The sequence below is a fragment of the Macaca nemestrina genome, chromosome 9, assembly GCF_043159975.1.
Source record: "Macaca nemestrina isolate mMacNem1 chromosome 9, mMacNem.hap1, whole genome shotgun sequence".
NCBI lineage: Eukaryota > Metazoa > Chordata > Mammalia > Primates > Cercopithecidae > Macaca > Macaca nemestrina.
In genome coordinates, this window is record NC_092133.1 from 36,709,017 (window position 1) to 36,736,105 (window position 27,089).

General features: G+C 51.0%; 1 protein-coding gene across 3 annotated transcripts in view; it reads left to right on the plus strand.

Moving 5' to 3' along the window:
* The window catches only part of LOC105478454 (slit guidance ligand 1), a 189,053-nt gene that overhangs the window by 127,014 nt on the left and 34,950 nt on the right, over positions 1-27,089 (plus strand). For all 3 annotated transcript variants that reach the window (XM_011735772.3, XM_011735768.3, XM_011735773.3), the window contains 15 exons: positions 356-503; positions 987-1,058; positions 1,609-1,680; positions 3,732-3,803; positions 4,489-4,632; positions 11,690-11,853; positions 12,691-12,714; positions 12,853-12,997; positions 13,620-13,694; positions 13,887-14,030; positions 17,226-17,369; positions 17,675-17,841; positions 20,595-20,727; positions 22,955-23,023; positions 26,466-26,537. In XM_011735772.3, the coding sequence (XP_011734074.2) occupies positions 356-503; positions 987-1,058; positions 1,609-1,680; positions 3,732-3,803; positions 4,489-4,632; positions 11,690-11,853; positions 12,691-12,714; positions 12,853-12,997; positions 13,620-13,694; positions 13,887-14,030; positions 17,226-17,369; positions 17,675-17,841; positions 20,595-20,727; positions 22,955-23,023; positions 26,466-26,537 (1,645 nt within the window). The remainder of the gene's footprint in view (positions 1-355; positions 504-986; positions 1,059-1,608; positions 1,681-3,731; positions 3,804-4,488; positions 4,633-11,689; positions 11,854-12,690; positions 12,715-12,852; positions 12,998-13,619; positions 13,695-13,886; positions 14,031-17,225; positions 17,370-17,674; positions 17,842-20,594; positions 20,728-22,954; positions 23,024-26,465; positions 26,538-27,089) is intronic.

Below are 27,089 nucleotides of genomic sequence, written 5' to 3' on the forward strand. Positions count from 1 at the left end.
TCATTATCACCTTCATATGACAGATGAGGGGACTCAGGCTCAGAAGTGTTAAGTGACTTGGACTAGAATCCAGAGCTTCAGAATTCTGGGCAAGGATTTCTTCGTGTATGAATCACACACCAGTGCAGTTCAGTTCAGATTCAAGTTCAGCAAACATCTGATAAGAACTACTGTGTGCCAGGTGCCCACAGAGTTATACCAAAGTCCAGAATCTTATTTCATTAGTGATCCCCCTGGTTCATCCTCATCCAGAGAAACTGCAGTGTGCACCGTGTCCCATCCATCAGTCTGTATCTGGGCTCAAGGGAGGTGCTGATGCACGACAGCCTGAGGCCACACCCCCCTGTTTCTGCAGGCCAGGGGGAAGCGGGGCGCGTGCCCACCTGCACCCTGTCCTCCGGCTCCTGCCCGGCCATGTGCACCTGCAGCAATGGCATCGTGGACTGTCGTGGCAAAGGTCTCACTGCCATCCCGGCCAACCTGCCGGAGACCATGACGGAGATGTGAGTACAGGGCAGGGCAGATGCTGGGGCGCAGCCGCTCGGCTGGCCTGGCTCCGAAGGGCCAGTGAAGAGCTGGAGTAGGCGCTGCCTCAGGGCTTGCCCCAAGACCCCTCAGTGACCATGGAGAATACACAGGTTGCCCCTGCTGGGCTGAGCTTTGTGTCCAGGACTGGGAAACTCTGCAGGGCTGGGGAGGGAGTGTCCGTCTGTGGTCCCACCCAGCGGTGTGAGTCTGCTAGAATTGGGTTCTCAGCATCATTTGTGGGCCCCTTTCAGTTACAAACGCCTGGGATAATGGAACTCAAGTCAGCATTCTCTCTGTCTGTTCCAGTGTCCTTACCCCAGACTTCAACTTCTGGAAGGGGGAAGGGAACAGGGGCAGGAGGGGCCAAAGGCTTGTTCAGGGTAGATGAGCCCAGCAGATAACACCCACGGCTGGGCTGACCTAGGCCCTTGCGCTTCCCCTCTGTTTTCTCTCCGCAGACGCCTGGAGCTCAATGGCATCAAGTCCATCCCCCCTGGAGCCTTCTCACCCTACAGAAAGCTACGGAGGATGTGAGTGCCTCCCGCTGCTTCCTGGGGAGCTGGTACAAGGCTGATGGAGATCCTGGGTGGCCCCACAGCCCTGGGGCAGGCCCTAACTCAGCATCCCGCAGCTGAGTGGCCCTGAGCCAGTCACCTGGCATTCCTGCCCTTCAGGCTGCTTGGCTGTGCAGGGACCTCCTTGCAGGGCTATCATGAGGCCTGAAGGGAGTGCTGAGCCTGAGCCTGGCCTGTGATGGGAGCTGCTTGTCATCCTCCCATTTCAGCTTGGGTACCAATAGGAGCAATTAAGGATGGGAGGGGCCAGGAGATTACTAGGATGCATGGGAAAGCTTTGTCCATAACTTCCCAAGTTGGAGTGCCCCCTCCTGCCCAGCCCTCAGACTGCACAGGGAAATAGCGGCCATGGGCTTTTCAAATGGAGGAAAGATCTGGCCTCTCACTATTGTCATTTCAAAGCACTCCGCCCTGCTTCCGTGGCATCTAGGAGGTGGAGGAGACTGGGCAGGGCTCAGTGGCCATTGAGGGATTCAGATGCCCCTCTCCTCTGCTCACTTTGCAGAGACCTGAGCAACAATCAGATTGCTGAGATTGCGCCCGACGCCTTCCAGGGCCTCCGCTCCCTGAACTCACTGTGAGTAGCAGTGCCAAGGCTTCCTCAGCGGCCCAGGCCATCCCCTGAGGAGGCTGGCAGGGCCCAGGAGGAGCAGGACTATGCCCCCCTCCACACAGTCCCTGCCCACCCCAGCCTCAGTGGGTCATCCTTTGGCTGCAAAGGGTTTGCTGTTCCAGCTCCCTCTTCCTCACTGGTGGACCCTCTGATGCTGGGCGCGGGAGAAGTGTGGAGAAGCTAGGCAGAGCTGTTGCCCCTGGCAACTGGGATGCACTCCCTGCCACGGTGAGGATTTTCCCAGCATTCTTTGCACAACCATCTTGGCCCTGTCCCCCCACCAAAGCCCAGTGTACTCTGCTCCTGAGGCCTCTGCAGTCACCGCCGGGCCAGTGAGCACCAGCTCCAGTTATAACATCTGCCACACCTTGCTATCTTTTATCCCAAATGTGATGAATCCCAAGATGTGGTGGGTGCTGCTTGGACAGTATTTGCCGGCTCCTCCTTCCAGTATTTCCCTTCCTTCGGGCTCTACTGGGGAAGTCTGTCAATAGAGCATACAAAAGGTAGTGAAGCACCCCCATCTCCCACTCACCAAGTGTCTCACTCCCCGAGGTCCTACAGCACTTTGTCTGTACGGAGAGCACACTCAGGGTGCCCTGGAGTTGGGCGAGTTCCCTGTAGGAGGGGCCATTTGTTACTCTAGGGGATGAGTGTTTTCACCTGCTCCTTGGCAGCCCAGGACACGTGCTTGGCATAGACTAGAGGCCTGGCAAGTACAACAGAATGGAACTCCCCCGGGGAGTGTGGGAGCCTGCCAGCTCAGTGCCTTCTGTGCATGCCATCTTTTCTTGGAGCAGAGTCCAAGTAGAGGCTGGGGCTAATTGTGAATGGCACCCCTGAAGTTGTGCAGTATACACCCTACACAGCTGTGCATGACAGCCTGGTGAGGGATCGCTGTCATTGGCTGAGGAGACCAGATTCTGAAAGTGGCCTGCCAAAATGCAGGCCCCTTCCTCTGAGAAGTGAATAAAGCTCTCCTAAGTTGGAACATGGCAGTCTAAAAAGGTAAAAAGTGAAGAACCCAATCAAGTGGTTTTCTGTTGTTCATGGGTACCTGGTCACAGCCTCCTCCCTGCATATAGCAACGTGGATGATTCCAGTACACCCCACCAACACTGTCTATCTCGGCCAGCCCTGATCTTGCCTCCCTGCTTCAGTTCCTGCCCCCTCTGCTCCATTTCCCACCCAGCAGCTTGAGGGGTGTTTCTGAAATGGGAATCTGATGCTGTCTCAATGGCTTCCTGATGCTGGTTGGGTAAAGCCCAAGCTACCGCCCCATTTGTTTCCTCCATTCCAGCCACATTGGCCCTGTCACCTGTCCACACAGGACAGGCGCACACAGCTCCCCTGCAGGGCCTTTGCTGTTGCTGTGCCCCACTCCAGGAATGATCTCGAAGCCACGTTTGAAGAAGAAGTACCCAGGATTTTTTACTCAGCTTGAACATTTACGAGGGTAGCTTGTGGGGTCCGATTATGATATTGGGAATGGCATACAACCCCCCTCCCCAAACCTCCTGGATGCTTTCACTGTCCCCCCGAACCCACCCATGTCTACATGTGTTTTTTTTGAACTTTTGTTTTTTATAAAAATCTATACATGGAATTCATGCTCAATGCAGAAAACTTTGAAAATGCTAAAGTATATTAAAAAAATGCTTGAAGTCCCACCATCCGGATCTCACACTGCATGTGCCGTCTGGCATTCTATTTTTTCCTGTAACTCTCTGAAAATATGTTAGTTATTCTTGCCCATGGGGTTTTCTCTTCTCTCAACAATCTCCTTTTGGATTCTAGACCAGATGAATTTCCCAGGAAGCACCCCTTTGCAGCCTTCTGTGGGGTCCACGTGTGAGGGTGGTGGACAAGTTGCTATAACAAATATACACCATTAGGATGTGCTTCATGTAAATGGCTTAGGGGCAGCACTGTTGAGCTGGGGCCATCTGCAGAGCTGTGTTATCGCTCTGGTGGGCTGTCCTCTGTAACTCTCCTCTCTGCTGCCTTTTCTCCAGGGTCCTCTATGGAAACAAGATCACAGACCTCCCCCGCGGTGTGTTTGGAGGCTTATACACCCTACAGCTCCTGTAAGAATGAATCCTGGGTGTCTTGGGTGGGACCCAGGGAAGGGCCAGCATTCCTCTGGCCTGCTAGACTGTCCCTTTCAGCCTCTTTGGGGTATGGAACTCAATTGAGACAGTGAGCTTGGAAGACAGGCAGACCCACTAGGGCTGAGAAAGTCTCCAGGGCTCTGCAGAGGCTAGAGAGGGAGGTAGAGGCAGCTTCACAGCTGCTCACAGGATGCCAAAGCAGAGAGGCTCCTGAGACAGCCCATGCTCCTGAGGAGCTCGGTGTGGCTGGAGACAGCTTTCTCCTCCAGGGGGACACCCAGGCCAGCTCGGCCTCCTTGAACCGTGAACTTTCAGGCAAGGATTTTCTCCCAGGGCTCAAGAGGCACAGAACACAAACGTTCCAACTCAGCTGTCTGGGGAACCCAATGGACCTCTGGGAAGGAGGAGGAGCCCCCCCTCCAACCAAAATGCCTTTGCAAGGTGGCTCTCTGCTTTCCCAGAATCCCACAGGGCATCTGAGCAGTTCTCGGAAAGAGAGAAGAGTGGGTTGACCGAGATGTCCTTGTGCATGGAGAAGGCCTGCTCCTGTGGGATCCTCCCTGTAATAACGCAGGCCGGGGCCAAAGAAGGTGCCCAGGACGTGAGATGGGTCTCATGTCAAGCCTCTCTCCTCACCACTTGGTCCTGGCTCTGCCCACAGGCTCCTGAATGCCAACAAGATCAACTGCATCCGGCCCGATGCCTTCCAGGACCTGCAGAACCTCTCGCTGCTCTCCCTGTATGACAACAAGATCCAGAGCCTCGCCAAGGGCACTTTCACCTCCCTGCGGGCCATCCAGACTCTGTGAGCGCCCTGATGCCTTCTTCTTCTCCCCTCCCAGCAGGCGGGCCTGGGGGAGGTTGCAGCCTCCACCGACAGGCAGTGGTCTGGCTCTGGGCTGCTGGGCTCACTGGGGGTGGCCTCTTACAGAGGAAGGACACAGACCTGGGTTAGACCATCCTGGGTTCAAAGTCCACCTAGGCCTCTTATTGGCTGTGTGACTCTGGGCAGTTTCTCTGGGCCTCATTTTTATTTATCCGTAAGATGGGGACGCCTTCCCATAGGGTTGTTATGAGATTAAAGAGGATGTTTGTACGAAGCTTAGCTCATTACAAGTGCTTGATAAATGCTGGCTTTAGCTAACAATAATATTGATGGTGATGATGATGATAATATATCACATTGATTCTAAGACACATGTTGTTTCCACATTAACAGCTCTGAAACTGGGATGCATGTTATAATCAGTGGTACATCACTTAGTTGGCAGCATTTTGTTTTTTATTGATAGTACAAAAAATAGTAGTGCCTCTTACAATTCATAATGTCAAATCAGATGAAATACAGTAATGACAATGGTGACTGTGAATAAAAAATTAGAGAGCAGTAAATCTGGTAATTGGTTGTAATATTTTATTGTGGAAAATTATAAGCAGATTAAGAGTAATACAGTGGACCAGGCATGGTGGCTCATGCCTGTAATCCCAATACTCTGGGAGGCCAAGGCAGGAGGATTGTGCAGGAGTTCAATACCAGCTTGGGTAACATGGCTGGGCACCCCATCTCCACAAGAACTTTTTTTAAAAAAGTAGCCAGGTGTGATGGCACACACCTGTAGTCCCAGCTACCTGAGAGGCTAAAGTAGGATGATTGCTTGAGCCTAGCAGGTTCAGGCTGCAGTGAGCTGTGGTCACACCCCCTGCACTCCCACCTGGGCAACAGAGAGACCTTGTTTCAAAAAAAAAAAAAAAAAAAAGAGTACTATTTTTCATCACCCAGCTTCCAATGCTGTACAATTAATTCCTTAATATCATTGAGTATCTAATTAGTGTTCAAATTTCCAAGTGTCTCTTGCATGTTATGCAATTCTTTTGTTTGTTTGTTTTTGTTGTTTGCTTTTTGAGCCAGAGTCTCGCTCTGTCACCTAGGCTGCAGTGCAATGGCACAATCTCAGCTCACTGCAACCTCCACCTCCCGGATTCAAGTGATTCTCCTGCCTCAGCCTCCAAAGTAGCAGGGATTACAGGTGCCCGCCACCACGCCCAGCTAATTTTTTGTATCTTTAATAGAGATGGAGTTTCACCTGTTGGCCAGGCTGGTCTCAAACTCCTGACCTCATGATCCACCCGCCTTGGCCTCCCAAAGAGCTGGGATTACAGATGTTAGCCACCACATCAGGATTTAAATAAAGCCTGTGCAATATAATTGGCTGATGTTGGTTTATGTTGGTTGATGTACCTCTTAAGTTGCTTTTAATCTATGTGTCCTCTTCATTTTCCTTTTCCTTGTAATTCATTTGTTGAAGACACTGCATCATTGGTTCTGTAGGGTCTACACTTTTTTGATTGCATCCCTGTGGTGTAGTTTCACATGTTCCTCTGTCCCCTCTGTGTCCTGCAGATTTAAAATTGGATCTAGGAGCTTGGTCAGGTTCAGTTTTGATTGATTTATTTGGCAAGATGACTTTATAGATGGGATTGTGGACTTCCCATCAGGAGGCAGACAGATGTCTGGCTGTCTCCCTTTTGTAATAAAAACAGCCATTGATCTCAGTGCTTGAATCCATTAATTCATTAGCAATCCTGAAATGGTGATTTTGAATTTGTATCAGTCTGTTTTTTGTTACTATAAAGGAATACCAGAGACTAGGTAATTTATAAAGAAAAGAGGTTTACTTAGCTGACAGTTCTGTGGGGGGGGGGGATGTGTACACATATGGCACCAACATCTGCTTGGCTTCTGGTAAGGCCTCAGGAAGCTTACCATCATGGCGGAAGGTGAAGCAAGGGTAGGCATGACAAGAGAAGGAGCAAGAGAAGGAGAGGGAGTGCCATGCTCTTTTAAATAACCAGATCTTGCATAAACTCAGAGTAAGAACTTACTCATTATCACGAGGGCAGCACCAAGCCAGTCACGAGGGATCCACTGTCATGCCTAACCTCGCTTTGCCTTCTCCCATGATTGTAAGCTTCCTGAGGCCTCACCAGAAGCCGAGTGGATGTTGGTGCCATACTCGTCCAGCCCACAGAACTGTCAGCCCAGTAAACCTCTTTTCTTTATAAATTACCTAGTCTCAGGTATTCCTTTATAGAAACACAAAAGTAGACTGATACAAATTCAACTGAACACTGAACACTGATCCGAATACCTCCCATCAGGCCCCACCTCCAACACTGGGGATTACATGAGATTTGGTGGGGATGAACATCCAAACCATATCAGAATTCTAACATTCTTTTTTCATTTCTAATGCAGTTGTGACTATGCTTTAAAACAGAATCCTTATATTTAACTGGAATGTTTCCACGTAAGGAAAATTCTCATCTGCTGTGTGGTTACACTTAGGCACATAAATGGTCCTCTCATTCTACATCTTTAATTCTGAGCCTACAGTAAGACGGGATGTGCTGACTTGTGGGTCCTGTAGTGTGCATTTAATGAGCATTAATTATTAATATTACTATGTCCGTTGTTGTCACTGTCATCCCTGCCCCTGTCTGTGCCAGGCAGTGCTCAATCATCAGATAACATCTACTTGGGGTATTGGGATAGGTTCCAAACAGGCTGAGTAAAAGGTACGGCTCGGGACCCCTGGGGACTCTGCACATCACCAGAGATGTCAGTCACAAAGACAAACTCATTAAAGCCCACAAATTCGCCTGCAGCCCAACTCCTGCTAATTAATTTACTTATAGCCAGGGAGATGAAGAGGAAGCCCCATGGGGAAACTTTGCCAAGTATGTGAAATTAGAGGGTACAGGGAGACACTGGCAAGGTGGACTATTTGAAGCAGCTGGCAGAATGTCTGAAAGAAACATGCTAAGGAGATTTACTGGCCAGGGACCCACACACAGGAAAACCTTAGGGATGGGGAATGGAGTGAGAGACTCATGTGAGCCATTGTTATTTGCATGTATTATCTTAATACTTAGAGATGCTATGAAGATAGGTGCTATCATCCTGATTTTACCTAAAACAAAGACTGAGGGAGGTTATGTGACACACCCAATGTTGCAGAACATTCGGTAAAACAGGAATTTGATCTCAGGCATCTCTTCACTATCACCGAGAAATTACTTAGCTTCCCCTTTAATTGTGCTTTTTCTGTAAGAACACAACTCATTATTGAAGGCTGTAAAGCAACACCGAACTTTCATGCACATCTATTAGATGTTAACGACTACAATTTGGAACTAGAATAAAAGAAATATAAATCCAAGGTACTAATCAAGTAATATTATTAGAACCTCAAGTGGTTCAGCTTCTTGACTGAGTCTTATTTTATTAAACCTGAGCAGATTTAAATTTACCAAATCATGTTTGATTTGTCCGTAGCTCCAAGATCTGTGGCCGAGTTCCTGTGTAACACTATTGATTTTGCTGCAGTTTTACTTGCCCCAAGAGATTTAACATTTAAAAAAAAAAAGAAATAGCCCTATTGAGGTATAACTTACATACTAAAATTCACCTGTTCTAAGTATACAATTCAATGATTTTTAGTAAATTTCCAGAGTTCAACTATCACTATGATTCAACTTTAGAACATTTCCATCACCTTGCCTTCAAAATCCCTTGTCCCCATTTCCAGACTCAGCCACTGGCCATCACTGATCTATTTTCTTTCTCTGTAGATTGCCTTTTCTGGACATTTCATAAAAATGGAATCGTGCAGTCCAGGTGCAGTGGCTCACACCTGTAATCCCAGTGCTTTGGGAGGCTGAGGTGGGCAGATCACCTGAGGCCAGGGCAACATAGTGAAATCCCCATCTCTACACAAAATTCTTAAAAATTAGCCAGGTGTGGTGGTTCATGCCTGTGGTCCCAAGTACTCAAGAGGCTGAGATGGGAGGATTCCTTGAGCCCAGAAGTTCAAGGATGCAGTGAGCTGATTGTACTACTGCACTTAGGCTGAGTGACAGCCTGAGACCCTGACTCCAAAAAAAAAAAAAAAGGAATCATACAATATGTCATCTTTTGTGACTGACTTCTTTCTTTAGCATAATGTTTTTGAGGCTCATTCATATTGTAGCATGTATCAGTACTTTGTTCCTTTTGATTACCAAATAATTTTTCCATTGTGTAAATAGACCACAATTTGCTTGTCCATTCCAGGTGATGGACATTTGGGGCGGTTTCCACCTTAGGGACATTATGAACAATGCTGCTATGAATATTCACTCACAAATCTTTGTGTGAACCAACATTTTCATTTCTTTTTTGTTTTTTTTTTGAGATGGAATTTCGCTCTGTCGCCCAGGCTGGAGTGCAGTGGAGCAATCTCGGCTCACTGCATCCTCCATCTCCTGGGTTAAAGCAATTCTCTGCCTCAGCCTCCTGAGTAGCTGGGATTACAGGCGCTCACCACCACACCTGGCTAATTTTTTTTTGCGTTTTTAGTAGAGACAGGGTTTTACCATCTTGTCCAGGCTGATCTTGAACTCCTGACCTCATGATCCACCTGCCTCAGCCTCCCAAAGTGCTGGGATTACAGGCATGAGCCACCGCGTCTGGCCAACATTTTCATTTCTTTTGGAATTTCTGGTTCATATGGTAAATTCCTGTATAACTTTTTAAAAGAAATTCCCAGTGTTTTCCAAAGTGGCTGTACCATTTTGCATTCCCACCAGTGGTGTATTATGAGGGCTCCAAATTTCTCTCATTCTCATCCTCACCAACACTTGATATTGTCTTTTTTTTTTTTTTTTTTTTGCATGTTGATTCTAGCCATCCTAGTGGGTATGAAGTAGTATCTCATTGTGGTTTTAATTTGCATTTCCCTAATGACTAATGATTTTGAGCCTCTGCCTCCAAAGATTTTTAGCTGTGACTCCTTAATGCATATATCTAGAAAGACACTGAGAATTAGTCCTCTCTTCCTTTCCTTCCGCTGCCAGAACTGTTCACAGAGGCAGCTGCATGGCCACATATGCAGCACATTTTTGGGTGTTCCTTTAACACAGTTATTTTTTCCCAAATGGATTTTTTTTCTTCCTCCTGAGTGTTTTCCCTTTCCAGCTTCCTGCCCTTTGAAACTGTTAAAAATTCTAATTTGTATAAAATACTAAAGTTTACATAGAAGCCACCTGTCTCTGTGGGTGGTTCAAGTTTTATAGGTTGTTTTTGGTACAGCCTGTTTCTAGGAAGGAAATATTCTACGCCACACACCTTGAGTATTTTAATACATGCCTAAACAACACAATTAGATTGACTTTGCACAATTTTCTGCCAAGATGGTAATAAAGGGAAGCAAGTGGTTCAGGCAGGGGCTGGGGCACTAAGTCACAGGCAGATGTGGATGGGCAGGTGGGGAGGAGTCATAAGCAGTCCTTAAATCCTGGTATGTTTTAAATTAGCTACAAACTCTGCCTCCAGGATATCAGCAAACACACCCTGTCTGTGGAAACTGAAAGTTTAATAGGGGAAATAAATGTTGAGCTTGATGCAGAAGAGGTAGGAGGGGCCTGGTCCACCTGGTGGAGCTGAGGGGAGCAAAAACTCAGGCGGGAAATAGGGAAGGACACTGCAAAGGAGAGGTAGCGGGGACCCAGTTCCCAACCGGGGGCCGGAGGGCAGAGCCCAGGAGGTGATGGATGGCAGAGAGCACCGCCAAGGTCTGAGCTGAGCTGGGCACAGACCCTGGGCAAGGGTTTACTCTTCTGCTTGGAGAGTTCTGCAGCCCCTTGCAGGGGCCTGGGCTGAGACCAGTAAGTCAGATGGCCTGAATTGATGGCACTTAGATGGAGGAAAAGTGGCATGGCAGGGCAAGTCCCTTTGAGTTGGCCCGCTGCTCTGTCTCCCCGTACTTCGTTTTCTTTTTCTTTCTTTCTTTTTTTTTTTAAATTTGAGACGGAGTTTTGCTCTTGTTGCCCAGGCTGGAGCACAGTGGCGCAATCTCAGCTCACGGCAACCTCTGCCTCCCAGGTTCAAGCGATTGTGCAGAGCCAGGACAGGTGTAGGAATGCTCTTCCCAGGCTGCCTCTGTTTGGACAGCCATGAGCAGGGCATGCCCACTCAGAAGTGGCTGGTCTGAACCCACTGTTTGTCGGAGCCCGCCCGTGGGCATCTGCCAGCATGGGGTTGCACACATCACGGCCATCTGCTCCCTGCTACCATCCCCAGGTTTATCCTGCTGACAACACAGGCAGCCTGCGAGAGAATCGGAGTGATTCCCCAGGAAGGGGCTGCTCAGTCATGGTTTCTGAGTTTTCTTTGTGTTGAGAGACAGCTGTAAAATGGTCAAGGAGAGGTCACTCCTGTGGTCTGGGGTGGGGATGGTGACTCCCTGTAAAGCCCAGGGACTCCAGCAGGCCTTGCCACTATGGCCCCAGCACTCCCTATAGGAGACAGGCTGCTACCTGAGTCTGAAGGAAAGGGGACAAACCAGGGCTCATGGCCACTGGGGAGGGTCAGAGGCTGTGGCCTGGGCACCTGCAGTCCTGGGTTTTGTTACCTTCTCTGGGCCTTGGCTTCCTTGCCTGTGAAAGGCCAGGGGTGCTCTGGCCAGTCTCTGGGTCCTTCCTGTCTCCGCTCATGCTTGTGAAATGTCGCAGAGCAGAGGGAGGGAAAGGTGAGTGTAAAGAGAGGGGGCAGGATGAGGCTTGATGGGGAGTAGGACAGGGACAGCAGGAAGCTCCGGGTGGCAGAGACTGTTCCCCTGTAGTGCGCTGGCAGGACCGCTCCAGAGCTGATGGGCTGCACCCTGGGGGTTCACCCCACTCTCCCTTTCCCGCTGTGGCCAACCCTAGGCTCCAGGCCACAGGCAGCCTCCTTGGCCCCAGCCACAACAAGGCCCTGTCCAGGTGGAGGTCAGCGTGGGTTTGCAGCCCTTGTTTCTCATAGCTGATCTGCCTGCTTTGGACAGGCACCTGGCCCAGAACCCTTTCATTTGTGACTGTAACCTCAAGTGGCTGGCAGACTTCCTGCGCACCAATCCCATCGAGACAAGTGGGGCCCGTTGTGCCAGTCCCCGGCGCCTCTCCAACAAACGCATCGGGCAGATCAAGAGCAAGAAGTTCCGGTGCTCAGGTACCTGCCTGCCTGCCCACCTGCCCACCTGCCTCCTGTCCACCTGCATACCTGCCCGCCTGCCCACCTGTTCACCTACCTGCCTCCCTACCAGCCTGCCTGCCTACCTGTCTGCTTGTCTGTCTGTCTTCAGCCTGCTCAGGGACCCCCTGATGTTTCCTGGATGGCTCCCACAAAGGTGTCTTTCATTACTGTGAATCCAGGCTGTAGGGTGTGGGCCCAAAATTCTAGACTTGATCTGAATGGTAGTTCAGTCCCACCTCATTTTACTGAGGCCTAGGGAAGAAGCAAGGCTTGCTGAAGGTCCCAGAGGGAGGACTCAGGTTCCTCCACTTTCAGCCAGTTCTCTCTTATGCCTTTGTTATCAAGTCTTTTAAGACACTCAGGAGGCCTGGGAACCCTCCTTGGTGAGATAGGAGCCTCTTCCAGGCTTTGGGATGCAGAAACAGCCTTAGCAATTGTAGTCCACATGGCATCTGGCTGGGGACAGTGTGGGGCAGCTTCTGAGCCTAGATCCTGGTCAAGGACCTGACGCCACCTGTACGCCATCCCCACCTGTAAAGTTAGCACAGTCCCCACCGTGTGCCAGTGCAAGTGAGAGCTCGATAGTTTTGGCACTCCTTGCAAGAGGTTTAATTGGATGCGACACCCCCAGCGTCAGCCCGGGCAAGGAACATGCGTGCTCTGTAGCTCACTCTTCTGCACACAGGGACTGGGCAGATGGGCTCCTCAGCCCTGTCTGGGGTGCCTTCAGCTGAGCAGTGGGGCTGGGGCCTGGGCTGTTACTGCAGGTCCTGGCTGATTCCTGCATTGTGGTATTTCTGCTTCTCTCCCCAGCCAAAGAGCAGTACTTCATTCCAGGTAAGAGAGTGGGGGGAACCAAGGCCAGCCTGGTGGGAATGGTGGCAGTGGGTGGGCAGGCTGGGGGCCTTGGTTGGCACAGACTGCTGGGAGCCTGCCCTGGGCCCCTCAGCCCCTGCCCCCACCCTCTCATGGCAGGCACAGAGGATTACCAGCTGAACAGCGAGTGCAACAGTGACGTGATCTGTCCCCACAAGTGCCGCTGTGAGGCCAGCGTGGTGGAGTGCTCCAGCCTGAAGCTCACCAAAATCCCTGAGCGCATCCCCCAGTCCACGGCTGAACTGTGAGGGTCCCCGCCCCCACCAGCCCTCCCCTGTCTCTTTCTACCACTAACCCTCCTTGGCCTACTCCAGGATTTTCTTGGTCCAGCCCTGTCTGGGGCTGAACCACTGGAGCCTTTGGCTCAGGACATGCCAGCTGCTGGCTTGGGCAGGAAGAAACCCCATCCCGGCTGCTCTCTGCTTCATTTACAGCCCCCCTCACCCCTCAAAAGCAGATGCCAGTCTCTGGCACTCAGGGCAGGTCACCAGCCTGAATCAGGGATGGCTTTTCTCAACGATGCGTTTGTCTTCTTCTGGGGGCATGATTCCAAAACCCTTTGTTATTTTTATTCCTCTATCTAAAAATATGAATTTGTGTACACATATGTCTATGTGCATAGATGCCTGCAAGCATCTGTCATTTACGTCTGTAAATTTTTCGTGGCATTTTTAATGTTAAAAATATCCCCATTCATATCCTCTCCCAGTACTAGGCCCAGCCTTCCTTTCAATAGGATCAGTTTACTTTGCCAGATACATTCTTCCGGGAGTCTTCTCTGTTTGAGTCCCAAATATTCTCAGTTTGGAAGGGATTTGAAATGTCTATCATTTGTGAACGTGCAAGTTCATTCTTGCCTCTTACAGGCGATTGAATAACAATGAGATTTCCATCCTGGAGGCCACTGGGATGTTTAAAAAACTTACACATCTGAAGAAAATGTGAGTTACCCGTTGGTGAGAAGGCGTCTGTTGGGATGCTGGCCGGGGATGGAGAAGGGAAATGCCAGGGTGGGGGCAGCTCCCATTGTGGGGGCCAGGGCTCTGTGCATGGGGGTGTTGCCTGCAGGAAGGGAGGGGCCTGAGCTCCTGGGTGCTGGCCATGTGTAATCCTCCCCCCACCTCTTCTCCCAGCAACCTGAGCAACAATAAGGTGTCAGAAATTGAAGATGGGGCCTTCGAGGGCGCAGCCTCTGTGAGTGAGCTGCACCTGACTGCCAACCAGCTGGAGTCCATCCGGAGCGGCATGTTCCGGGGTCTGGATGGCTTGAGGACCCTGTGAGTGTGCAGGGCTGGGAAGCAGGGTGGGCCAGCTGCAGGAGGTAGGTGAAAGGAAGAGAGAGGCTGGAATGGCCCCTCCCCTGGGCCCAGCTCTCAGGCAGATGGGGAGAACTGAGGACCCTGACTGTGTTGGGACAGGTAATCAAGTGTTGGTGACTCTCTGGTGAGGCCTGTTCTCTTGTACCCTGGGGCATGGGGCCGATGCCTGGTTGACATCAAGGGATGGAGACATGTGGGCCCTCCTAGAGGTCCCTTCCCATTGCCCTCTGGTCAGGCTGCAAGAGCACAGCATGAGTTCAGGAGTGGCTGGCACTACTGCAGGCAGGAGGGGCTGGATGACCTTGCCAGGGTGACTTAGTGGGTGTAGATGGGGGAGCAGCGATGTTGCACTGTCCTTGAGATGCTGGGATCCCATAACCCCCAGCCCAGCCTGAGCTGACCAAAATCTGGAGCTCAGTGGGATCCTGGGGTCACCCACTCCTCCATGATGCAGGACACCCCCTCCATCTGCCCCAGCAGAGCTGGCTCTTCAGATGATCCTGTGGATGTGCAGCGCGTCCCATAGACAGGGCAGTCCATCGGATCTCCCACAGAGATGGAAATGTTTCATGTCTACGCTGTCCAGACCAGCCACCTCATGTGGCTGTGGAGCAGTTGAAATGTGGCTAGTGCTACTGAGGCACGGAATTTTGAATTTCATTTTATTTTAATGCATTTAAATCTAAATAGCTACATGTGGCTAGTGGCTACCATGTTGGACACCACAGCTCTAGGAAGCCACTTGCCTGGGTATAAATCCCAAATCTGCAGCAGGATGTAGATTTGTCTCTGAGCACGTATCATGGAAATTTTAGAAGTAGACGAATGTGTGACGGGACTCCCTGTGGATTTTTGTTCCTTTATTTTACAAAAAGCAAATTTTATTATGCACTATGTTTTGCAGCTTGCTGTTTTCACCTGTGAATATAGCTTTGCCATCTTTCCAGGCTGTTCCTACAGGCTGCCTCATTTTTCTCTAAGCTTACCTAGTATTCCTTAAATGTGGGCATGGGGGCTGTCTAGTCAGCTGCATTCTTTCCAGGGAAGATAGGACAGAGGAGAAGAGAAGGGCCCATACTCCATCACTATCCAGAAATGGCCACTGTTAATTATTGGTATAAACAACTGTCTTTCCAGTCTTTTACATATCTCTAAACCTGCATATGCATACATGTGTACACACATACATACATGCATACATGCATGCATACAGAAATATTCTAATGGAATAGTACATTTTATTTAGTAACCTCCTTTTTCCTTAAACTTAGTATGAGCACTATTACATATTAAAATTTTTTTCCATTCCACATTTAATTCCTAATACAAAAAAAGTATTCTGCATCAATTTGAATGACTAGGTATTATATAATTATTGGCAAAGTAGGCTGTTTCTATTTTGTTTTTTATAAGCAGTGTTGTATTGAAACCTGCCTTAGTGAGTTCAGGCTGCTATAATAAAGTGCCACAGATGGGAGTTTTATAGACAACAGAAGTTCTAGAGGCTGGAAGTCTGAGACCAGGGTGCCAGCATGGACGGGTTCTGGTGAGGGCCCCTTTCTGCGTTGCAGACTTCTGACTTCTCATTGTGTCCTCACATGGTAGAAAGAGGGCAAGAGAGCTCTCTGGGATCTCCTTGATAAGGGCACTAACTCCGTTCATGAGGGTTCCACCCTTATGACCTCATCACCTCCCAAAGACCCCCCATCCTAATCCCATCACATTAGGGATTAGGACTTCAACATAGGGATTGGAGGGGAAACACATTCATTCTGTGACAATATCTTTATTGTGAAATTCATGGATAATGCATGATGATACTCTTGTTAGGAATTCCTGAAGATGGAGTAGTCCGGTGAAAACATGAAGTGTTTTAGGGATTTTGATGCATCTCACCAAATGCACTTCCAGGGGGGTACAAAGGCATCTCCTGCCAGTGCGTGGAAGTGCCCAGTCACGCAGACTGTCACAGATCCTGAACGTCATTATTATTATTATTATATTTTTCATTCTTTTTCAATTTGGCAGGCAAAAAATCAATATTGCTTAAATGTCTTTGATTAGTAGTAACATTGAACATTTTTGTGAATGTTAGTAAACCATTTTAATTTCTTTTGTGAGTTGGCTATTCTGTGTTGGCTTGGTTTTTGTTTTTACTTTTGGTTGGGGAGTGAAATTGAGCTGGGTTTTTGTTGTTATTGTTGTTGTTGTTTAGGGAGACAGGGTCTCACTCTGTTTCCCAGGCAGCTGGGGTGCCGTCGTGCCATCATAACTTACTGTAACCTTGAACTCCTGGGCTCAAGAGATCCTCCTGCCTCAACCTCCCAAGCAGCTGGGACTACAAGTGCACACCACCATGCCTGGCTAAGTTTTACATTTTTTTGTAGAGAGAAGGTCTCACTATATTGCCCAGGCTGGTCTCAAACTCCTGGTTTCAAGTAATCCTTGGCCTCCCAAAGTGCTGGTTTTACAGGCATGAGCCACTGCATCAGGCTTGGGCTTGGTTTTTGAAGATAAGCAGCAGCTTTCCCAGATGTAGATGAGGAAAAAGAGTATTCTAGAAAACTGTCACAGCGGTGTAGCAGGCTGAGGGCTGGTCCATCTCTGGGGAGGCAGGCACGTGCCAGGGCTGAGATGGTCCGGGTCTGGGTGGACGTGGTCTCAGATCAGAGTAAGGGGCTGAGATGGTCCGGGTCTGGGTGGACGTGGTCTCAGGTCAGAGTAAGGAGTTTCAGCATGACTCTGTGGGCAGTTTGGAGGCTGTTAGTGGACTTGAAGCTGGAGAGTGATATGATGGATTAGGTTTTAGGAAGTCTCCTGGGCACTGATATGGAGCGTGGCCTAAAGACGGGCAGGAACTCTGGTCACCCAGGGCGTGGAGGTGAGGCCAGCATGGGGGCCGGGACAATGGCAGCGAGAGAGGGAGACAGAGCCTCGAGGCTTCTCAGAGGCAGGGTGGGTGTCTGGAGTGGGCACAGGTGTGTAGAACTCGCCTCACCTGACCGGGGCCTGACTGGCGCGGGTTCCTGGCTCTGCGGCTCGGGGTCTGTGGAGGAGAGCTGTGAACCAGCCACGGTGGCTGAAGCTGCGTGGCCCAGGTGGACAGCTGGCAGGCCTGCAAGGGCCCCCTTCCCCTCCCCCGCTCCTCCCCAGGATGCTGCGGAACAACCGCATCAGCTGCATCCACAACGACAGCTTCACGGGCCTGCGCAACGTCCGGCTCCTCTCGCTCTACGACAACCAGATCACCACTGTGTCCCCAGGGGCCTTCGACACCCTCCAGTCCCTCTCCACACTGTGAGTCCGGCCTCCAGGACAGGCGGGCGGGGGCTCTGGAAGCAACTGTCCCAAGGGTGTGGTCCTCTCAGGCAGCCCCTTTGAAAGCGCTCACCCCAGGGGTGCTGGGTCTTCGTGGTTTGCTGAAACGTGGGTTCCACATTTCGAGGTCTCCCTCCGGTCCTGAGAGCCGGTCCTCTTGGTGACGGGTGGTGGTCTGGGAGACAGGGCCGTGTGGCCGTGTGGCCGTGGTGGACAAGAGGGGTTTGCTGGGACCGCTGAGAGGGGCAGAGTGTCTCCATGGCCGCCTGGCCTGCCTCTTCCAGGAACCTCCTGGCCAACCCTTTCAACTGCAACTGCCAGCTGGCCTGGCTGGGAGGCTGGCTGCGGAAGCGCAAGATCGTGACGGGGAACCCGCGATGCCAGAACCCTGACTTCTTGCGGCAGATTCCCCTGCAGGACGTGGCCTTCCCTGACTTCAGGTGTGAGGAAGGTAATTCGTGGCCCCCCGGTGGCGAGGGAGAGGGAGCCCTGGGTCCAACCAGTGGGGTGGGTCAGGTTAGGAAGATGGGGTGGACAGGCAGCACCCCCTGGCATGCCCTTGAGGGGAGAGGTTTGGTGGGGAGGGGAGGCCCTGTTTTCAGGAGAGGCGAGGAGACGCCCTGCCTGGTGGTGTCTTTGTGTGGTTATAAGAGCAGTAAAGTTCCTATCCTTAAAAAATGGGAAAATACGGATAAAAGAAGGAAATAAACTTTACCTCTTAACCTATCGCTCAGAGAAAACAGTTCCTGTTTTAGTGTAGTTTCTTTCTGTAATTTTGGTGAACTCAGACCTGCCTTTTGACTGTCCCTAAGTGCTCTAGACTCATGGGATCACCTTATCTTAATATGCAATGGAACCCTTTCAAATCCCCCTCCCTTGTATGTAGGAAACCCTAGTCACTCTGCTCCAATGCCCTGTTTCCTGGGACTTCTCAGGGTAGCCCCATCCCTCATTTTTTCCCCATGGCACCAAGCACAGAAGGTCGCTGTAGGAAGCAGATTTTTCTCAGTGCAGCCATCCTGTCCTTAGCATCTCTCAGCACCCTGCCGCAGGGAATTTCTCCCTGGCTGACCTCAGCTTCCAGCCCCCTGCTCCGCTTCTGGGTGCTAAGTTGCCTCCCTTCTCCCGGGTCTCTCCCTTTCTTGCCCTTTACCCCCCGCCCCCAATAGCCTACTCCAGTGGCAGCTCCACCCTCAGCTGGCCCGGCCAGGCATGTGGCAGTGGGGAGCTTTGACTTTCACCCCAAGAAACACCATCAGGGTATTTTTCTAAACAAAAGTAATGAATTTTCTAAGAATACTTTTGCTTCCAACTTCTAAAATTAAAAAAAGACTACTATTTACATATATCTTTTATTAAGTCATACAATAATAGCTTGCAAGTCTTTTTACAAAATTCTGATTTGTTTAAAACCTAACTATGTGTTTGGGGCATTTTCTCATGCCATTAACTATCCTTTGGAAGCATTATTTTTTCCAAGATACAGTTTCCTTTTATCATTCTTATTACAAAAGAAATGCATCCTCATTCCTGAAAAACAACCACCACCAAGGACAATCAGAAGGAGGATTAACAAAAGTTACTGACAGGCCAGGTTCGGAGGCTCATGCCTGTAATTCCAGCACTTTGGGAGGCTGAGGCGGGCAGATCCCTGAGGTCAGGAGTTCAAGACCAGCTTGGCCAACATGATGAAACCCTCTCTCTACTAAAAATACAAAAATTAGCCAGGCATGGTGGCGCATGCCTGTAGTCCCAGCTACTTGGGAGGCTGAGGCAGGAGAATCTTTAGAATTCGGGAGGTGGAGGCTGCAGTGAGCTGAGACTGCACCGTTGCACTCCAGCCTGGGCAACAGAATGAGAATCTGTTTAAAAAAAAAAAAAAAATTACTGATGTGCCCACTAACCCCCCAGCCCCCATGCCCCAACTCTGGATAACTCCTGTCGACATTTGCTATGTGGCTTTCCAGATCTTTGCTGTGTGCTCACGTGCACGAGTGTGGCACACAAAGGATCTTGCAGGGCCACCTGTGAAAACCGCTATCTGGAAGGCACCACAATTGATGTAAGCAGCCGCTGCTGCTGGGCATTCAGACAACCTCCCCCGTCCCACTCCAATGCATCGTGCTGCCAGGAGCACCCTTCTAGATGCTCCCTACATATATATTCCACTCCCCACTAGAACAGCTTCCTAGAGGTGAAAGGATGTGAGTATTTCTAAGATGTTGCTGCTGAGAACCTGGTGGCCAATGGAGCAGGTTCTGGAGGCAGGCTGCTTGCTCCAGGCTGGGGCAAGTTTCTGAACCACTCTGCCCTTAGTTTCCTCATTGCTCCAATGGGCTGATAGTAACATATTCACTAGAGAGCTGTTCTGAGGACTCAGTGACTTCACCCTTATCATGTGGGGCCTGCATAACTGATGGTCACTGTCACCGGGGAGCATGTGCTACCAGCATCCCAGTGTCCTCAAGAACTCTGACCGTGGTGATATTATCATCTCTCAGACACCCAGTCAGCAGAAAGGAAGGCACAGATTTATTGAATGGATGAATGAATCAATGAAGGGATGGTGTGGTATTGAGGGCTCAGATTTTGCTTCAGCCAGACCTGGGCTCAGACTCTGCATTGCCTTGGACCAACTTTATGAGTCAAGCAAGTTGCCTAATGTCTCCAGAGCTCAGTAAAATGGAAATTCATCCACTTGTTCATTCATTCGCTCAACTCATGTGTTTTGAGGGCTGCTGCGTGCCAGGCACTGCACTCGGTACTGGGCTCTATCAATGAAAAAAGAGGAGAAAAGAGGCCCAGGTCTCCGTCCTCCTCGTGCCTGCGTTCTAGGGGCAAGGCTGCACCCCTGACTGCACTGTTGAGGAGACAATGTCGATCCGGTGCCCGGAGTAGCCGGCACTCCAGGGATGGGATGGTGTGCGGGCCATCCTCCTGCCCTACTTCGACCAGGTCCACTTTGAGTTTGAGGAGAAAGAGATCAACTCAAGACCTATTTTAACCTCAAAACTGCTCTGGGGGCTTCATTCCTAGTGGTGGTGGCGGCTTGTGGGGAGGTGTGGTGCAGAGACTTGCTGATGGCAGAGGTAGTGTCAGAGGGGTCTTCTGTTCTGAGAGACCCCAGAGCATGGCCCCGACTATAGGAGGCCCTACAGCGGCTCGTCCCCCTTCCTGACAGGGACTTTGTGCCTTCTTCCCTAGGCCAGGAGGAGGGGGGCTGCCTGCCGCGCCCGCAGTGCCCACAGGAGTGTGCCTGCCTGGACACTGTGGTCCGCTGCAGCAACAAGCACCTGCGGGCCCTGCCCAAGGGCATTCCCAAGAATGTCACAGAACTGTGAGTAGCTCAAGGCCTTTCCCCCTTCACGGGGGTCCACCGGACGGGGACAGCGGGGACATTTCCTGAGGGGCTGGGGCCTGGCAGTGGGAGGAGGAGGTGACCCAGGGCAGGCATTAGCTGACTAGGAGCTGGAGTTTGGGCTTTGTAGAAAACGCTGCCTCCAGGAAGCCTTTGAGCTTCTCTTTGATTCCCCCTCTGTGGTCACCTGATACCACATGGCAGCGAGTGCTTCCTCCCTTTAAGCTCTGCCTTTAAAACAAGGAAAATATTGCTTTCCCACCTATCATTGTGTCACGCTCCTGTGTCATGAAGACTTACAAATGTGATTTTTGTACCAGCAGTGTAATGTTCTTCACAGGAATCTACTATGATCCAGATAACAAACCCCCTTTTGTTGCATATTTAAGTTGTTTCCAATTTTTTTTTTACTGTCATAAATAGAACCAATGCTAACACGCCTTCACTGAAATCGCCAGTCAAAGAGCGGTGCGTTTTCAGGACTCTTGCTGCCTTTTGCCTGATGGTCTTCCAAGAAAACCTGTTTCCTTTGCACTCCCATTGACAATGTGAGAAGGCGGCGTTCTTGCTTCCCTGGGTCAGCACTGAGTATGGTGGTGCTGAAATCCTGGCTGATTGGTATTTGGTATCTGAGCGCATGTGGAGGATTGGACATAGATGCATTTGACAAACAGGGATGGAGACCTGGGACTCTTCAGCAGACACCTCCCGATGAAAAGCTCTGGCCAGCTCCTGACCTCTGACCTCTTCCTGTGCTCTGGGGTCGATCCCTCCAGGCCTCCAAAGCTGAGCTTTTCTCCCCCACTCCCGGGACCAGTGAGGAAGCTTTCATTTGTTGTTTCTTGCATTACCAGCAAGGCTGGCCTTTTCCTCACAAGCACATCAACCACTATGGGCCTTTTCCTGGGCCCGGCCTGCCTCATCTTCACCCTGTTTTCTACTGCAGAGTTAGTGTCCTACAGACCTCATGAATCCTAGTTTTCTCCTTGGGGCCTCCTAGCAGCCCTGAGAATAATGGGATGGGTAGAGTAGCCTACCTTCTTTGACTGAAGATGCTGAAGTTCAGAGCTTGCGAAAATCTTTTAACTTCTCTAAACCTCAGTTTTGTCATCTGTGAAATGGGACTACTTGGGTATATGGACAAGGGCTGCTTTAAGGATCAAATGAGATGGGTGGGAAGTCAGTTTGTATGATATAGAGCGAGGGGTAAGGATGAGCACAGCCCTGCTTTGCTCCTCTCTGGGGCTTTTGGGAAGTGGGGGAGAGCTGTCCTGCAGGCTGTAGTTATTGGGGGTATAGGGGGTTCCTGTGCCAGAGTCTAGCTTGGCTCAGCACCTGGCATTGGGCCACTGCTTAGCAACCTTCAGGCTGGAGGCATGAATGGTCAACGATGAAGGGAAGAGCGGGAGGTTCAGAGCATCTTGAATCCCAAGCTCTATCCTGTAGAAATGGGAACCTTGGGAATCTTAGGGCTTAGGAGGATTTCGGTGGGCTTGGTTTTAAGGACAGTGACTTGGATAGCAGTGAGTAGAGTGGAGGCCAGAAGCGAGGTCCAAGGTGCAGAGAACAGACAGAAGAGACTGCAACAGGAGCCTGGGCATGGGTGGTAGTGTACAGTCGGCGGGCGGCATGACAGTGCAATGAAAGGAAGCCGTGAGAGAGCTGCGGTGGCACTGGCTGCAGAGCGAGGTGGAGAAGTGACATCAGGGCACAGAGCCTGGAAGGCAGGAAGGCAGAGGGGTGCTGATGGAATGAGGGAAACTGATTAGGCAGTCTGGCTGTGAATCTGCTTCACAGCCCATGCCAGCAGGCGGAGAGGGCGCCCTGGGAGCTGGCAGGGCCCAGTAACATGCAAATCAGATCTATTTGGCCAGGAAAAGAGTAGAGCAGGGAGGGGAAGGTAGGTGCTCAGGGAGTGTCCATGGACAAGGAGGAGGCTGGGAGGGTGAGAAGGGAAGTGAGAAGGGAACCAAGAGAGGCCATGTGACTCTTGGCTTTTTACCAAGTCCTTTGGGTGGCACCTTCCCAAATGGCTTCAACAATGTACATGTTTTCTCCTCCTATAAGTAATTCTGGGCCCATCGTGTGGCCTATGTGGAGGAGAGGAAATGAGAGAAAAGTCCCTGGCTGCAGGGAAGGCTGTCCCCAGCGTGGGGCACCACCAGAGGTGGAGATGGGCACTAACGCCGCTGTGTTCCCTCTGCAGCTATTTGGACGGGAACCAGTTCACGCTGGTTCCGGGACAGCTGTCTACCTTCAAGTACCTGCAGCTCGTGTAAGTATCCAGTCCGCTTGAGGACAGGAGGGCCTTTGGCATCTAACCGTCAGGACTCTGGCTTTCCTGGAATTTCCTACAGACCTCACTTATGGGCAGATCCTGCTTTTTCCCTTTCCCCGCTCCACTCTGGAAACAGCTGTGCCTAGAGCTGTTTTGCCACCTAGTGGCCATCATTGGCAATTACATAGTTCCAGGCCCTGTTGGGTTGGACCTGCCTCCTTCTCCTGCCCAGGCCATCTCCCCAAAGCTCTCTTGAGGCTGGTTGTGACTGTTAAGAGGGGTTATCCTGGCTGGGTGCTGTGGCTCATGCCTGTAATCCCAGCACTTTGGGAGGCCAAGGCAGGCGGATAACCTCTTGAACTCATGTTGGAGTTCAAGACCAGCCTGACCAACATGGAGAAACCCCATCTTTACTAAAAATACAAAATTAGCCGGGCACAGTGGCACATGCCTGTAATCCCAGCTACTTGGGAGGCTGAGGCAGGAGAACAGCTTGAACCCGGGAGGTGGAGGTTGCAGTGAGCCGAGATCGCGTCATTGCACTCAGCCTGGGCAACAAGAGCGAAACTCCATCACACACACACACACACTCACACACACACACACAAAAGAAAAGGAGGGGTTATTCTTGCAAGGTTAGGATCCAGGAGAAGCAGAGGGTGATAGAAGTCTTCTCGGTCCAGCTCAGCTCTCAAACCAAGTGTGAACTATGGCAGCTACAAATACATACCTGTAACTAAGTTTTTCTTTAGGCTACACCTCTGCTTTTCTGTTATTTCCACCTTTGACCCCTTCTACTCCATGGAAATATACAAAATAAGCCTCAGGATAATAAGTTCAGCTCCTTTTAGTTTTCTAACCTACTTAACTCCTCACTTCAGTTGTCTTTATCTGCTCCTTGGCCAGATTCTACCAAAAAGAAGTCCAGAGAACATTCCATCTTAGTGTAGTTTGGAGCAGTGCCACTCCAAGTGCAGTCTACGGGCCCACATCAGTCCCAGAACTGTTTGTAATGGGTTTGTAATTAGATAAGGTGCTTACACCAGAATCTAAATCCATGTATTGCTTCCTTCCTTGAGAAAGTCTTGCTATTGAAACAATGTTCGCTAAAGTAAGCTATGTGTGGTGACCGGATCTTGGCTCAAGTTTCTTTTTTCTTTCTTTTTTTTTTGAGACGGAGTCTCGCTCTGTCGCTCCATCATCCAGGCTGGAGTGCAGTGGCATGATCTCTGCTCACTGCAAGCTCCGCCTCCCGGGTTCACGCCATTCTCCTGCCTCAGCCTCCTGAATAGCTGGGACTATAGGTGCCCGCCACCACACCGGGCTAATTTTTTGTATTTTTAGTAGAGATGGGGTTTTACCATGTTAGCCAGGATGGTCTCGATCTCCTGACCTCGTGATCCACCTGCCTCGGCCTCCCAAAGTGCTGGGATTACAGGTGTGAGCCACCGCGCCCGGCCAAGGCCCAAGTTTCTTATTGTGGGTTGGTGAAATTTAGTTCAAGGACTGGCTACTTTGGGCGGCTCTGGCTTACAGGATTTTGAAACTCCAATTTATCTGTTTTTGCTTAATGATCTGGCCAATGTGTGTTGAACATTCCAATAGGAGGGGTGGAGAGGGGATGGAGTAGTGTGATTCAGTGGCTGGTGTCAGAGTGCTTTGAGCCAGTGAAACTGCCTCTTGGGGGCTGTGCCACCACCTCCTCATCACAGGGAACGACCACAAAGTGTGTTGAACATTCAGTAGAGCACTTACATATATCTCCAAAGACAGTGGAATGATTTGGAATTAGATTAGAGGAACGTTCAGGAGGAGAAGATGAAGGCAGGGCACATCGTTGCATTTTCTAAATGTTTCCTGAGTACATGAAGTGGGCAGATGTGAAGGCCCCGAAGTGATGGCCCCCTCTCCAGACTGTCATGGTTTAGGGAGGATGCGGGGGAGGGGAGGGGGCACATAAGGGTTCCAACAGAGGTCAATGCCGATTAGGGCCGTGGCTCAAGGAGGATGTGATCAACTCAGGGAGGGGGCTGGTGGGGAGGGCATCTTGGAACACGAGTTCGAGTTCACTGGTGGGCAGAGGGAATAAGCTGTCTGGGGGCACAGAGTGTAGTCTGCTCAGAGAACTTCAAGAAACTTAGTGAATCCTAAGCCTGGGAAACCTTTGGGGCGGGAAGCAGAGGGGCGGGGGGCAGGGACCAGACCCAGGAGCGCCAGGTGGCCAGCTAGAGGGCCTGGAGTCCACATGCTAGGCACATGGGTACCACTGTGGGTTTCAGTGGGGAAGTGGCTTCGTCGGCTTTGCGTCATAGAGAGATTCTGTGGTGCCACCCTCATGGCAGATGGATCAAAAGGGCAAAGCAGTGGGTGAGAGATGAGGTCAGAATCCAGGCAGGAGCCCGAGAGAGAGGATGCTGGCTCAGGAGGAGGGCACATCGTGAGAGGTGACCAGGGCCACCAGCCAGGGGCGGATCAGATGGGTGGGACGAGAGGGCGGACATGTGGGCAGGCGGTGTTATGGAGCTGGAGCCTGGGGGACGGGGCATGGTGGGGAGCACAAGACGTGGACGGAGTTTGAGTGTCTGTGGGCATCAAGAGGAGGAGTTCATGAGAGGACAGGCTGGGGCCACGGGAGGGGGGCACTGCCAGCACAGGGGCATCCCCGAGGGCACCCAGATTGAACTAAAAGGGGCATAGATGGGGTTTAGCGATCCCCATGCCTCTGGGCTGAGTACGAAGGAAGCTTCTACCAGGGACTGAGGAGGCACAGCCAAAGGCCCCCGAAGACAGTCGGGAGTGGAGGAAAGCGGGTGGTGGGAGTTTTGAGAAGAGGAGAAGGGCGGTCAGTTGTGTCAGATGCCACAGGTGATGTGGAGAGGCCACGGCAGCATCCTGGGCTTGGGGCCAGTGGACCGGGTTTGAATCTGGCTCTGCCTCTGACCAGCTGGTGACCCTTCGAGAGTCACAGATCCCGCTGAGACTCTGGGTCTTTGTCAAACGGGGCTGCCCTCTCCCTCATAGGACTGCCTTGCAGGGAGGGCTTCTGAACCGGCCCGCCTAAGGTGCTGGCAGGAGAGAAAGGAGAGAGTGCTGGATCTGGTCGGGAGGCCACCGACACCCTGGTGGGAGTGTTCCCATGGTGAAAAGGGGCAGAGCCAGGCTCTGCTTGCAGAGGGGTGGGGGTAGGGGTCAGGAAATGGAGGCGCCAAGCCTCCATATACCAAGTGTCCCTTATATTTGCCTGGTGTGTACCCGAGGGAGTTGAGGGAGCAGCGCAGGGCTGTAGCTAAGCAAGCACTGTGACCGGGGCTCCTCTCCACCCCTGGCCAATGTGGCTGGGGAATGGCCCTGGGCAGAGTGAGGGAGGGGAAGAAGCCCAGGAGCGTGAGCCAGGACTGAGTGAGTTCTTTCTCAACCATGATGCCTTTGCCTTTTCCAGGGACCTGAGCAACAACAAGATCAGCTCATTAAGCAATTCCTCCTTCACCAACATGAGCCAGCTGACCACGCTGTGAGTCCCAGCAGGGCTGGGGTGGGCGCCCCGGGGCCTGGGTTGTGAGTCATTCCCAAGCCCCAGCCTGTGCTGCGCGTTGCACCGCGATCCCTCACCTGCAGACGCCTTGCCCTCTGGAGAGGATGCCCAGCTCGAGAGCCTAAAAGACTTTCAAAAAACATCTTTCATTGTGAAATACAACATATGGTATATACAGAAAATGTTAATGCAAAAAATAAATAGTGCAAAAAAAAATGTACAGTTTCACAAATAATCATAAAGCTGGCACACGCATAGATACCAAGTCAAAAATTAGGGACACTCTGCTGGGCACGGTGGCTCATGCCTATAATCCCAGCACTTTGGGAGGCAGAGGCAGGTGAATCACTTGAGGTCAGGAATTCGAGACTACCCTGGCAAACACGATGAAACCCCGTCTCTACCAAAAATACAAAAAGTAGTCGGACGTGGTGGCACATGCCTGTAGTCCCAGCTACTCGGGAGGCTGAGGCAGGAGAATCGCATGAACCTGGGAGGCGGAGATTGCAGTGAGCCGAGATCATGCCATTG